The 15,108-nt window shown below is 41.1% G+C and overlaps 1 protein-coding gene across 5 annotated transcripts in view; it reads right to left on the bottom strand.

Moving 5' to 3' along the window:
• The window catches only part of mitf (melanocyte inducing transcription factor), a 238,796-nt gene that overhangs the window by 115,229 nt on the left and 108,459 nt on the right, over nt 1-15,108 (bottom strand). Inside the window, exon 1 of one of the 5 annotated variants that reach the window (XM_062969699.1) lies at nt 12,118-12,516. The exons of the other annotated variants lie outside the window; for them this stretch is intronic. Within the exon in view, the coding sequence (XP_062825769.1) occupies nt 12,118-12,173 (56 nt within the window). The 5' untranslated portion in view covers nt 12,174-12,516. Of the gene's footprint in view, nt 1-12,117; nt 12,517-15,108 lie in introns of those variants that run through there. 5 annotated transcript variants of the gene reach the window in all.

The following is a 15,108-nucleotide window of genomic DNA, read 5'->3' as shown; positions in this document are numbered from 1 at the left end:
GGCACTTCGCTTAATGGTTACAAACGGTTATGAGGTGGTTAAACTTTCAAAAATACTTCTTTCTCTGGATTACACTAAACCCTGATCCTACTGGATCCCCTGGGATTAATGTTCCCTAATCCACAGATTCTATAGATGACCCTAGACAAATCACCTAACTTGCCTAGTCTGGTCCAACCTAAATCTGACTCAAATCTTCCTATTTAAGCCAGCCTGATTCTCCACACAAGAATCAGATCCACCACTGTGACTGGAAGATCACAGACTCCTAAAATAAATCCTTTTATTTTAGGCTTGACTCAAATTCTTCTGAGTCACCCTGATTCTCTACCTGAGAATCAGTTCCTTCACTGTGGATGGAAATCACAGACTGCTGGGTTTTAAAACATTCCCCTTTTCCTTTCCAAGCGGCGGTTGGCTCCGCCCCTGTTGCTATGGTAACCTGTTCTAGCATTCCAAGATGGCTACCTTCCCCCATACATATGGTCAACTGAAATACTCACCATTTTAAACTTAGCCAAACCTGACTGTTTAAACAAATCAAATAAACATTTCATCTATATACAGAATATAATTATACACTTCTTCACAATGCCTATCCTATTTAAGCATCCAAGTTCTCCTAACATGAATCATGCACCTTAGGGTCAATTCCATTGAACTGTCTCTTTCATATTATTTCTAGTAGATCGTAGAATTCGGGGGGGGGGGGATCATACTAGATGTTCTCAATCTTTAATTCTCTCCCTGTCTTGTCTCTGTCTCTATGTTCATATGGCATTGTTTGCCATGTATGTGTACATTGTGATCCGCCCTGAGTCCCCTTCAGGGTGAGAAGGGCCAAATATAAATACTGTAAATAAATAAACAATAAATAAATGTTTTGGATTTCAAATCTGCGTATCTGACATGGTGCATGCTGGTTAATATTTTGGGGAACTAAAGTTCAAAGAAGTTGGAAGAACCAAGAGTTGAGAACCACTGCATTAGATGCAGTTTCATAACTCTGTCATCTATATTTTTATTGAATCAATTGACAGCTTGATAGTTCAAGAAGTAGTAGAGCGGACAGAGTCTTACTAATTCTTTCTTCACAGATTTTTTATTCTCCCCAAGTTGCTTTGTCATCATTGGGATTCCCTATATCTTTTGGAGCTTACCATTTTTCCTATTCGCTGAACATTTCTGACAATTTAACATGGATTTGCTTTCTAAAAAACATAGAGACACACTTTTCATATAGACTGAGATTATATGTTAGCATTTATTTATTTATTTATTTCCATCATTTCTGTCCCGCCCTTCTCACCCGAGGGGACTCAGGGCGGCTTACAGATCTTGCAGAATTCGATGTCAATACACCACAGTACAATAACATAAAACAATAAAACAATTAAAAGCAGTTAAACGAAATAACAATATACAAAATTTAAAACAATATAAAGTACTTTAACCATTCATCTGCAAAACCTTGTACGTAAACCTTAATCCAGATCGGGTTGAAGCCAGCAGAACTTATTCTTTAAACTCTTGCGCGCACAGCCCGATCTTTAATTTCTTTCTGAAACTCAAAAGGGATGGGGCCTGCCGGATGTCACTAGGGAGGGAATTCCACAGCCAAGGAGCCACCACTGAGAAGGCCCTGTCTCTCATCCCCACCAGCTGCGCTTGCGAGGCAGGTGGGATTGAGAGCAGGGCCTCACCAGATGATCTTAGAGTTCTCGTAGGCTCATAGGAGGAGATACGTTCGGACAGGTAAGTTGGACCAGAACTGTTTAGGGCTTTGTAGGCCAAGGCCAGCACTTTGAATTGGTCTCGGTAGCATATTGGCAGCCAGTGGAGTTGACGCAACAGAGGAGTGGTATGCTTCCTGTATAAGCCTGGCTGCCGCCCGTTGTACTAATTGAAGCTTCCAGGCCGTCTTCAAAGCCAGCCCCACATTGCAGTAATCCAGGCAGGATGTAACCAGAGCATGGACCACTGTAGCCAAGTCAGACTTCCCAAGATACGGGCGCAACTGGCACACAAGTCTTAATTGTGCGAATGCGCTTCTGGCCACCGCTGAGACCTGGAGTTCCAGGCTCAGCGATGAGTCCAGGAGAACACCCAGACTTCAGGGGGAGTGTGACCCCGTCCAACACAGGCTGAAACCCTATACCCTGTTTGGCCCTACAACTGACCAGGAGGACTTCTGTCTTGTCTGGATTCAATTTCAATTTGTTCGCCCTCATCCAGTCTGACGCAGCAGCCAGAAACTGGTTCAGGATCTGAACAGCCTCCTTAGTGACAGGTGGAAAGGAGTGACAGAGCTGGACATCATCTGCTTACAGATGACACCGCACTCCGAAACTCCAGATGATCTCTCCCAGTGGCTTCATGTATATGTTAAACAACATGGGGGACAGTACTGAACCTTGCGGGACCCCACAAGTCAATTGTTGTGGGGACGAGAAGGTGTCCCCCAGTGACACCATCTGGGAACGATCCTCCAGGAAGGACCGGAGCCACTGTAAAACAGTACCTCCGAGACCCATCCTGGCAAAGCATGCCAGAAGGCCACTGAGAGGTCCAGCAGAACCAGCAGGGACACACTCCCCCTACCTCAGCCTGAAGCCAGACTGTACCAGATCTAGAAAATCAGTGTCTACCAAGAATGCCTGGAGTTGTGCGGCCACCACACGTTCCACGGCCTTTCCCAAAAAGGAGAGTTTGGAAATAGGCCAATAGCATTCACAACCTCTTTAACCTTTCAGTGTCTAGACTGAAATTACTAATATTCTTCCAAAATAAATTGATTGTGAATTGTAAGTAGAGCTCCTGCATTACTACCATTTCTCCTCATTTGTTTACAGAGTGCCATAGCTAAGACAAACCAGGTTTTGGGGATGATTTTTCCTTATATAGTAATGTATATGGTAGCTTACTTTAAAATGAGCATTTGTGGAGACAACATTTACATTGTTCCATTGTTTGGGGACCCAAAAATTAACTTTTGAACAACTGTAGAAAGTGAGTCATTTCACTAATCAATCAATACTTCAAAATGATTATTTGCCATTCATTTTCTTGTTAAACAAATAGATGCCAAATTCTGAATTATACATACCTATGTAAATATACAGTATTACACTTCAACACTAGTGTGTGCTGTTGGACAAACCATGAGAAATCTTATACAGGAAACAGATTACAACACTGAATTTAACAGAAATGTAGTTTAGTTCAGTCAATAACTCTACATAACGATATGTCAACATGCTTCTCCTTGTTTTTACATCTTTGTACTTTATTCAGCTATTTAATAATTGATTGCAAGTTGGACTGACATTGAATTCTGCTGTGGTATTAGTTGGCATCATTCAAATTAGCAAGTTTTTTTTTTTTAAAAAACCTTACCATCTAAATTTGATTTATTCTACTAAACACAGAATAAACCAAGTAAAACTATTCTGATGTGCTGCTTACTAATGACAAAAATTATTAATATAAGATGTGCAGAAGATTTTTCACCCACTATATGGTCCAGCAGCCATTACAGGGAAATTCCTGAACTGTAAAACAAGCTAAAATTTGTAAGTCATCTTTGAACAAGATAACTTATAGTGCAGATAGATTTAGACTGATTGCAAGTGTTAAATACTAAAATATTCATGGTTTTTCATAGACAGACAGATGCACATGTACACACACTCTCTCTTTTTTGTTATTTATTATCTTTTAAAAATTAATGATTACATGTTCATCAGAATGCAATGGTGGTGCATGTTTTTATTTAAGAAAGCAGTCTATGGGGTAGTATCTTTGTCCTAAAAACAACATATATTTAAATAATTTACAAGATGGTCATTTCAAAAAGTTGTCATAAGTTCCCATCTACACACACACACATTACCTGTATTGCTTTTTGCCATCAGGACAGTGTAATATATTCAGGCAAAAAGGTCCCCTTGATTTTTTGGGGAGGGGAAGAGGAGTGGACCCATAATGACAACAAGCAAGTATATTCTACTTCTCAATCATTTGGCCTCATAGACCAACAGAGCTTTCAGAAATAAAAAAACATGGAACGTAATCCTTCCCAAATCCCTAATCCTAGTCGCCAGTACCTTGGAATTCCCATGTAGCCAGAAGATACTCAATGATGTTCTCAATACAATTATATAATCTGTCTACTGAAATGTTAAAAAAAACAAATACAAATACATCACACACAATGAATCACTGTAGTCTTCATCCACTAATTCACTGGTTCCCAACCTTTTGGCCTCCAGGTGTTTTAGACTTCAGTTCTCACAGTTCCTAACAGATGGTAAACTGACTGCGATTTCTGCGAGTTGAAGTCCAAAACAACTGGAGGCCCAAAGGTTAGGAACCACTGCTACTAATTTAATAGGGTTGAACTAAGTTTTATTAGAGTTTTACCAATTATCATGTTTTAAGAACAGAGATAGTATGGGTAATGCTTCAAATATTGGAATATGATTTTAGGAAAGCATGGTTCAAATCCAGGATCAGCCATGGAAACCCACTGGGTGATCTTGAGCAAGTCATATTCTTAGCCCCAAAGAAGTCAATGGCAATCCTCTTCTGAATGAATCTTGCTGAGATTTCTTTTTATTTCTTGGTTTAAATAATAGGCTTAGAAAACTGTAAGACAGGGTCACCATAAGGAGAAAATTGTTTGAAAACACATAGCAACAATGTTTTCAATAGGTCTGTTCCACCAATGATGGGACAAGTTTGACCTATGTAAAGAGTCCTATATAAGACCATTAATCAACATTGCCCCCCTCGTGTCACCAAGTATGCATGCACAAAAAACTGTTTATAAAGGTATTTTAAAAGCTGATAATCAGTGAAAGGGGCTGAGGCTTGAAACAAACAACATCCCAAAAGTCACAGAAAGAATTCTGTCAAGATGCGGACAACTGGTTACAGGGAAGAATTTCACATTTTAACCAGTTAAATGTTGCTTACATAAATCCTACAGATGAATAATTTGCAATGCTACAGTTTCATAATGCCCTTTCACACCATCTAATCATAGCCCTGGGATTCCATTCTTTCATGACTGCACCCTATGGAATTTAATTGGGTTTATCGTCTAGTGGGGCATTAGAGCTCTCTGGCTGAAAGGTTTCAGTTTCCCTCCGTAAACTGGAAATCTGAAGATTCCAAACATTATTGTCATGTCACTAGTTTCTGAACGGGTCTACTGAAGTCGACACTATGATTCCTTCCCCATCAGCATTCATATGAGGAGGAAACTGAAAGCTTCTAGGGTGTTTGCGGTTTCTGGGCTGTATGGCTGTGTTCTTCAGAGGATCTAGATGCCAGCCACAGATGCAGGCAAAACGTCTGAAGAAAATGGTGCTAGAAAATGGCCATACAGCCTGGAAAACACACAACACCCCAGTGATTCTGGCCAGGAAAGCCTTCGACAATACATAGAAAGCTTCTACTTTGGAACTAATGCATAGTTTCTCATGGTGTTCCTACTCATGGAAAATTGTGATATCCGGTTACATCCTAAACAGCCTGCAGTGTTAAAACACTGTTAAGCATTTATGGGTCCACACAAGCACTGTTTTGCTTAATTATTCTTCCAAAATATGAGCACAGTACAGATTGAGCATTCCTTATCCAGAAATTCAAAATCTGAAATTGTTTATGTGGGAGTATGGTGAAACCTTTGCTTGTTACAAATTGTATGATATTACCTTCAGACTGTTTGTATAAGGCTTATATGAAATATAAATTAAATTCTTGTTTAGTCTGGATCCCATCTTCAAGGATATCTCATTTTGTGTTTGTGTGAGAGTGTGTGTGTGTGCATGTGTAAACACACACACATACAGTAGAATCCCGGTTAACGGAGTTCTGTTAACCGAGAGTCGTATTATCCGAGGCGCCGCCGGGGGCACCCCTTCCTCTCCCTCTCTCGAGCGAAGGGAGCTCAAGAGAAGGAGAGGGAGAGGGAGAAGGAAGCGCCTCGGAAGCTCCCCGCGAACGCTGCAGCAGCAGCGCTCATGGGGTGCTTCCCACGGTGAACCCTGGCCCCTTGGGAAGCACCCCATGAGCACTGCTAGGCAGCAGAACTCGTGGGGTGCTTCCCAAGGGGCCAGGGCTCGCCAAGGGACGTCTCCCTAGATCTCCCTCGGCCAAGCCATTGCTGGAGGAAACTTTCCTCCAGCAAGGGCCTGGTCGAGGGAGATCCGTGGCGCGCTTGGCGTTTCTCGGAGGGACAGGCCCTTGCTCCAGCAAGGGCCTGTCCCTCCGAGAAACAAGGAGCATGCTGCGGGTTTTCTTTGGTCAGGCCCTTGCTGGAGGAAACTCTTTCCTCCAGCAAGGGCCTGGCTAAGGGAGATCCGGGAAGACAACAGCACTCACGAGCGCTTCCCTAAACCGGATTGCCAGGAGGAATAATAGGGCCTCCCAGCAATCCAAGCAGTTCCGGTTATCCGAGATTGGGCCTACCCTTTTATCTCCGATAACCGGGACTCTACTGTATATGCAAATGCAGGTACTACATTTTTTTTAAAATGCAAAAGACTTCTAGCATTTCGGACAAGGGATGCTCAACCTATATTAGGGCGCCAGCAGCAAGAGGTCATTTTAATAATGCAATGATTAATGTAACGTTGATTATTTGCAACAACAAACCAGGGATGAACTTGCAGCACTGCCTAGTTTGGAGGAAGTCAGCAAAACCATAAGCAAACTAAAAAACAATACAGCCAGGGGACCTGATTGGATCCCTATTGAAATTTTTAAAGAGGGTGAACCTGAGAGGATGCAACAATTCCACCAGATCATTGAAAAAGTGTGGGCAACCAAGAAATCCCAGCAGACTTCAAAGATGCCACCACCATCACCCTTCTCAAAAAGGATGAAAGAACAGACTGTGGGAACTCCTTACCTCCACTAGGTAAATCCTCACAAGAACCCTTGTAAACTTCCTTCTACCTATTTCAGAAGAAATCCTCTCAGAATCCCAGAATGGCTTCCACCCCTCCAGAGAAACAGTGGATATGATCTTCACTGCACAACAGCTCCAAGGAAAATGAAGGGAACAAAATCAACCTCTGTACATGGCATTCATTGACCTTGAAAAGGCATTTGACACAGGTAATCGCAGTGCAGCACTCCACTCGTGACTTCTTTCCAAGATGAAGAAGACACATTGGTGATCATCCTTTGGGTTTGTTCACTTAGCCAATTAAAGATCCACCTACCTGTAGTTTTGTCTAGCCCACATTTTACTAGTTTGTTTGCCAGAAGGTCGTGGGGGACTTTGTCAAAGGCCTGGATTTCAGTAAGGCCTTCGACAAATTCCCCCACGACCTTCTGGCAAACAAACTAGTAAAATGTGGGCTAGACAAAACTACAGTTAGGTGGATCTGTAATTGGCTAAGCGAACAAACCCAAAGGGTGCTCACCAATGCGTCTTCTTCATCTTGGAAAGAAGTCACGAGTGGAGTGCCGCAGGGCTCCGTTCTGGGCCTGGTTCTGTTCAACATCTTTATTAATGACTTAGACGAAGGGTTAGAAGGGCACGATCATCAAGTTTGCAGACGACACCAAACTGGGAGGGATAGCTAACACTCCAGATGACAGAAGCAGAATTCAAAACTATCTTAACAGACTAGAGAGATGGGCCGAAACTAACAAAATGAAGTTCAACGGGGACAAATGCAAGATACTTCACTTTGTCAGAAAAAATGGAATGCAAAGATACAGAATGGGGGGTGTCTGGCTCGACAGCAGTACGTGTGAAAAAGATCTTGGAGTCCTCGTGGACAAGTTAAATATGAGCCAACAATGTGATGCAGCTGCTAAAAAAAGCCAACAGGATTTCGGCCTGCATCAATAGGAGTATAGTGTCTAGATCCAGGGAAGTCATGCTATCCCTGTATTCTGCCTTGGTCAGGCCACACCTGGAATACTGTGTCCAATTCTGGGCACCACAGTTGAAGGGAGATGTTGACAAGCTGGAATGTGTCCAGAGGAGGGCAACTAAAATGATCAAGGGTCTGGAGAACAAGCTTTATAAGAAGCGGCTTAAAGAACTGGGCATGTTTAGCCTGCAGAAGAGAAGGCTGAGAGGAGACATGATAGCCATGTACAAATATGTGAGGGGAAGTCATAGGGAGGAGGGAGCAAGCTTGTTTTCTGCTGCCCTGGAGACTAGGACGTGGAACAATGGCGTCAAACTACAGGAAAGGAGATTTCACCTGAACATCAGGAAGAATTTCCTCACTGTGAGAGCTGATTGGCAGTGGAACTCTCTCCCCCGGACTGTGGTGGAGGCTCCTTCTTTGGAGGCTTTTAAGCAGAGGCTGCATGGCCATCTGTGGGGGATGCTTTGAATGCAATTTCCTGCTTCTTGGCAGGGGGTTGGACTGGATGACCCATGAGGTCTCTTCCAACTCTAGTATTCTATGATTCTATGATTCTATGCTCTCTGGACCATCCTCCAAAAAATCGGATGCCCTGACAAATTTGTGAACATCCTGCAGCTCCTCCATGACAACATGATTGGCAACAAACTTGGACAGCCATGGCTCCCAAAGTGACCCATTTAAGGTGGAATAAGTTATTAAAACGGGGATGTTTTATTGCCCCAACCTTATTCTCCATCTTCATTGCTACAATACTGCACCTTGTTGATGGGAAGCTTCCTACCAGTGTGGAAATCATCTATCAGACAGATGGCACACAATTTAACCTCACAGACTGAAAGCAAAACCAAGGTCACAACAACAGCTGTTTTAGAACTCCAATATGCTCGTGATAATGTAGTTTGTGCTCATTCAAAAGAAGACCTACAAGCTACTCTAAACACCTTTGCACTGAACATCAAGAAAACCAAAGTGCCCTTTCAGTAGGCACTAGCAAATCCCTCTGTAATGCCAGAAATACAACTTAATGGTCTAATGTTAGAAAATGTTGATCATTTCCACTACCTTGGTAGCCACCTCTCCACAAAAGTCAACTTTGACACTGAAAATACAACACCATCTGAGCTCTGCTTGAGGATTGGAACGTTTGTAGGGAGACCAAGATGCTTATTTATAAAGCTATTGTTCTCCCAACCCTGCGAAACTCAGGAACCGTCTACAGATGTCACATTCTGTTCCTGGAACGATTCCATCAGTGTTGCATCCAAAAAAATCCTGCAAATCTCTTGAGAAAACAGGTGGACAAATATCAGCATACTGAAAGAAGTAAAGGCTGCCACCACCACTTAAACGATGATCCTCCACCATCAACTTTGCTGGACTGGCTACGTTGTCCAAATGCCTGACCATTGTCTCCAAAAGCAGTTATCATAATATTTTAAGAAATAGGAACCTCAGGATACATCAGATAATATGTGATAGACCTGTTATTAGAGTATCCAAAATTAAGAAGAAAAGCACATGTAGTCATCTTCTTGGCACTGTTTGTTCTCAACATGCTACCATCCAGTTCCGTTGCAAAACCCTTATTATTCACTCCTTAATAACCTTGTTGGCTTTAAGTGAAAGAGTTGAAGTGCATCTGATCTGGGCATGAAGTTCAGGACAGAGTCTGAACTTGGTTTCCCAATTTTTGTGGGAAAATTCATGGTGTAAATATACTTTTATTCATCTATATAAAGCCACTTGAATATTCATATAGAGATGAAGATAAAACAAATTTCAAGCTCTTTTTTGTAGAAAATAATGATGTCTGCTACATAACTGTACATTTGGTATTTTTCCATTTTTCATCCCGCCTTTAAACATGCCCTTTCAATTTGCTGAGCACCAATGCTTTCCCTAACTAATGAGTCTCTCTCATGACCCAAAAGCATTCACTGAATAATTATTAAGCTTTGGAAGTTGTTTCTTTTCCTTCCTACCTACCTGCCTGCCCCCCCCCCCCCCCCGCCCAATGAATTGAAATTCAATAAAGTTTATTTGCTTGAATGCCTAATTCACTTTCAGGGAAACACAACTTTTGGGACTGGCTGGAAATCGTTTCCTAAGTACTGATGTAGAGATGCAACAGGCAGCCTTTACAAAAGATTGGCAAGGAATGTTTCAGATTCCTAGTAGTCAGAATAGACATGGGGAAAAATTACTTTGCTAATCACCCATACATAGCAACTAGATAACATGGTCTGAAGAATCAACCAGGTTGATCCCTACACCCCTTCCCCCAGGAGCAGGTGTTAACACAGGAGGGAAACAATTACATTTTTCTCCCTCCACATAAAGAATGGCTGAGGAATTGGGATGGGATTCCATGTTTTACTTGTTCTTGCAAAAGAGAGAAAGTGGGTATGTATTAAAACTCAGTTAATCTACTGGTAAGAAGTACTTCACATTTTCATAAAGCATTCCCCATTTGCAAAGCATAGTTTCGTAGACATTGTATAAACAATATTTGTAAAGTATAAACACTGGATAACTTATAGCTGCATATGTGTCATTATGGCGCTTGTTGATTTACAGCAATCTCATAAATTGCACAGGTTGTTTGCATCTTTTAAAATCAATAATCATCTCCTCCTATGCTCGCCGTATGCATGTGCTTCATTTAAAAAGGGGGAAAGCTCAATTCTTGCTAAAATGTATAGAAATGAAAGGGAAGAAGCTGTGGTTGTGAATCAGCATGGTGTATTTTTAGTGGACAATGAATCTGGAGCCCAGGGGCAGATCGATCACGGCCAATCTTGGCATAGCATATGCTGGGTTGACCCTAGGCTGGGTCAGACAGGCATTCTCCTGGCCACTGCAGAGAGGGAGTTCTGACTGCCAAGAAGCACTGAGAACAGTTCAGCACCACTGGATGGCCATCTTTACAATCCCTTCCCATCCAGCCATTACACGGGTCCTACCTGTCAGCTGTTGCTTATAATGATGCCAGGAAGAGCAAGGGGAGATGAAGGATGGGGAAGGGGAATCTCCTCCCGCCTTTCCCACCTCCCTTCCCCAAACGCATAATACAGAGGATGAGAGGGAAAGATAAGTGCCATCCCATGTCCCCAGGTAACCTGAGCCACAGAAATATGGGCTGACAGGGAGAATAGTTGTGGCAAGTTCTTTTCTGGAAGTTGTCCTACTGTTCAGATGGGCACAAAGTTGGAGAATACTCTGAATTCTGGGCCAAAATGTGTTTTTTCCACAAACTTAGGTTAATGCCAGGCAAGGCTACGTTACAATGGTCTTGCCCGATGTTACTCCTGGTCAGCTCCATGCAGAGTTTGGCCACCACAGAGCTGGGGCCTATCTGACATAAATGGTCAGTGTAGATGTTGTCCAGGATTTGATTCCTCACTCAGCCTTGGAACTGCACTGGGTAAACTTGGACAAGTCACACCCTCTCAGCTTCAGAGAAAGCAGTCTCTGAAAAATCTTGCCAAAAAGACGCTACAGCAGGTTGCTATAAATAGGAAATAGTTTTTAAGCAAACAACAACAGGATGTCATGACATCCTTTCTCATGAAAGACGAAGAAATTAGGAAATGGTTCTTTATATCTTTACCCAGAAGAAGCACTTCATAAAAATTCTATAGCCATTTGGATTAGGGTCTAAAGATGTGGGGTTTCTCCAACTCCCAATCTCATAATGTATGATAATATTTTTTCTGTTAGATTAGTGACAGCAGATGAGGAAAACTGCAAGAAGGGAACCCTGATTATAGAAGTAAAACAACCCAAAAAGATGAGTCACATAATTATCTCAGATTGAGAATGCTATATCACAGTATACTCCAACTCAACCAGAAAATACACATCTTTATTTAAAATTGAGTCTCTTTAAACAAAGTAGGCTTGGCATTTGAAAGTCTCCATATTTAAAACTAAATTCATTGTTTTGTCTCACTCATAAAGCCTGGCTACTGTAACAGAAAAGTTACTTAAGATATGCTGTTTATCTCTTTTCCACATTTAACTTATTATCTTTATCTTATGTGGACAGACACAGCTGCTGTGTCTTTTAGATAACTAGAAACTGAATGGAGCCCTGTATGTTGAATTGTTCCTCTTACTGAAATAATAGTAACAGCAGCAGTCACTATGTTGAAACTATGAGCTTTTCTTTGACATACACACACACAGACACAACATGAAGTGTCACACTTACAAACAGCGGCTTTCAAAGGAGCAAGGCATGAACATGGGGATTCTGAGTGCCTCCATCTTTGTCTCCTTCCTGCTTAAAGTGTTCTGCAAAGCCCTTGGGGAAGAGTCAAAGTCAAACCAAGTCCTGGCACTGGAAATGTCTCTAGGGGTGGCACTTGATAAAGGCCTTGGCAACACCAATCCAAGCAAAGCTCAAAGCTCCAACGGTGTCCCGGTGCCTCTGCATTAGCAGACCTGTTTAATCCAGCACCTACCTGAGCCTGAGAGAGAAAGAAAATATTTTGTTCTACCAGGAAGGGTGGGAAGAAGAGGAAAGAACTGTAGAGAGGAGAATGGATTTTGCATGGGTGTGATTTTTAAAATTTCAGTGGTCAGGCTCTTTTCAGCTATATTTTGCATCTATCAACAATTCCCAGTAGTATGGATAAATATGTAAATATTAGAACAGGAAGAAATTGCTTTAGGAAGCAAAGAAATGAGAAAAGGAAGAAACAATGAGTAAAGCTGTATCTATATTATATAACTGTCATAACAGCTGTTCAACATTGATATATCAAAATTAATAATGATGATTATGATGATGATGATAATAATAATAATAATAATAATAATAATAAGTGTGCATATCACACTAATTTCCAAAGGCTCACTTGACCTTTACAGCTGAATAGTTAAGTGTTTGCTACATTTAGGTGTAAATAGTTTGCTCATTTCAGAGCTAGGTCAAATGGAGACCTGGCACTTTTTGTTTGTTTGTTTAGTCACAGACCATTAGGTTTTGTTACTGCACTCCTTAGGAATAGCATGGTAAGATCCTAGTTTAATATACAGAAAAACAACACTCAGGTTACAAACATAGCTCAATGAAGTATTATACATGCTTTCATCAACACTTTGTGGATTCCATGGCATTTTATTAAAGTTCTCTTAATATTAAATTGATCTAAACCCTCTGTTGCAGATAAATTAGGTAAAGGTAAAGGTTTTCCCCTGACATTAAGTCCAGTCATGTCTGACTCTGGGGGTTGGTGCTCATCTCCATTTCTAAGCCGAAGAGCCGGCGTTGTCCGTAGATACCTCCAAGGTCATGTGGCCGGCATGACTGCATGGCGCGCCGTTAGCTTCCCGCCGGAGAGGTACCTATTGATCTACTCACATTGGCATGTTTTCGAACTGCTAGGTTGGCAGGAGCTGGAGCTAACAGCGGCCGCTCACATCGCTCCCGGGGATTGAACCTGGGACTTTTCAGTCTCCAGCTCAGGGCTTTAACGCATTTCGCCACCGGGGCTCCGCAGATAAATTAGTGTGTTCCAAATTAATCACATTCAGAGTTTAAAAGCAATTTGTGAGAAATATGAAATTACTTGTAAGTAAGAAAAGTGAAACTAAGTTTTATTACAACTATAACTTACCAAGCAATAATTTCACTATTGTGTTGTACAGTTGTCCACATTACAATTGTAGAGAAAAACTATCTCCTGGTTAAGGGCTACATTTTTCTGTGCTTGATGTTGCTGCCATTAGGTTTTTCTTTTAAAATATCTCAGAGTGAAGTATTTTATGCTCAATGTAGACAACCTAAATTTGGGGCACAATCTAAATTACCAAGTCTTAGCCTAATCTTCTAACCACTACGCCATACTGTCTCTTAGCAGCACACCCATCACAGGTTAAAGCAGGGGAGGAATCTGAAGGATGACCAGCTCAATTAGAGAAAATCTGACTATAAAATGTCCCTTATCCAAGAGTTATATTTTGTGCCCTGAGGCTGAACATTGAATGATACCCCTCTCAACCACCCATGGCATTATGGCAAGTAGAAAAAGGCAACCAGAAAAATCTCACAAACTCCCTGGCAGTCAAAATGCAACAGTAAACAACTTGATGTCCTTTCACCCTGCTATCATATTTGCCAACAGAGACAATAATCTCAATGTATATAATATAATGTTAGGATCAGCTAATGAGACGTCATTTCAGGAAAACTTCAGCACAATAGTGAACAAAGGTAACCCCCAAAATCCATCTTGACCTTGTCCAGAGATGGCAAGGGGACACTTACCTGGCTAGAGATGGATGGAGTTTACAGCCATCATTGAACAAAATGAATAAATATATTGAGTCCTTGTTTTGTTTTTTAAAAAAGAAAACACACACATAGGTCATTGATTTCAAAACTGTTCTTCAAAAGTTATTAAAGGTAAAGGATGAATCATTGCTACAGGTGGAATGATAGAACAGGTACAGGTGGAATAAACATGCTTCCCTTGTTTATGTGAACAGGGATACTAAAGGAGAAATCAAACTATATTGAGCTGGTTTTTAGGATGTTCTTCACATAATTTACATCAATTCGCTTCTGCTATTAGCTTATCAGTTTGCTTGCATGGTTACTTGTGATTATGCTTTTTTAAAGTGCTTTTTCCTTTTAATCATTTGGATCCAGACTCTCAGACTACTAAATAGCAAAAGCGACACTGATATGATTGAGAATGGTCACGACCTTAAGTGACCTTGTAAGCTTTCTTCAAAACACTTGAAAAACATGGTGCTTATATTTTGAGATTACTTGAGAATGCTGATAAAATGACATCTTTTCAACAAAGCCACATAAACAGCACAAGGAAGAAACTAATGAAATCTCCAAAAGACAGTATTAGTCTGAGATTATCAGTGTAGCGATCCCTCTATTATTCAAAAAATGTTAGTACCTTGTTAGAATGAAAACAGCATTTGTATTACCTGGGCTCTGCTTTGGGAATATTATTGTCAACTATCTTCTAAGCTGCAGTAACTCAGTTTTCATTCAAATGAACAGGATAAAGCAAATATTGAATGAAAGGCCTGTTCATTTGTGTTTGGTTCCAAATAACAACTTGAGAGAAAGCACAATTGATACTGGGAAATCTATTATCAGATCTTTGTAGAGTATGGCCCCCATATCCATAGGGACATTTATTCATATCTAACAAAATATGTTATCTCTAGGTAT

The sequence above is a fragment of the Anolis carolinensis genome, chromosome 2 (genome assembly GCF_035594765.1).
Source record: "Anolis carolinensis isolate JA03-04 chromosome 2, rAnoCar3.1.pri, whole genome shotgun sequence".
Taxonomy (NCBI): domain Eukaryota; kingdom Metazoa; phylum Chordata; class Lepidosauria; order Squamata; family Dactyloidae; genus Anolis; species Anolis carolinensis.
This window is presented reverse-complemented; position numbering and strand designations above follow the sequence as displayed.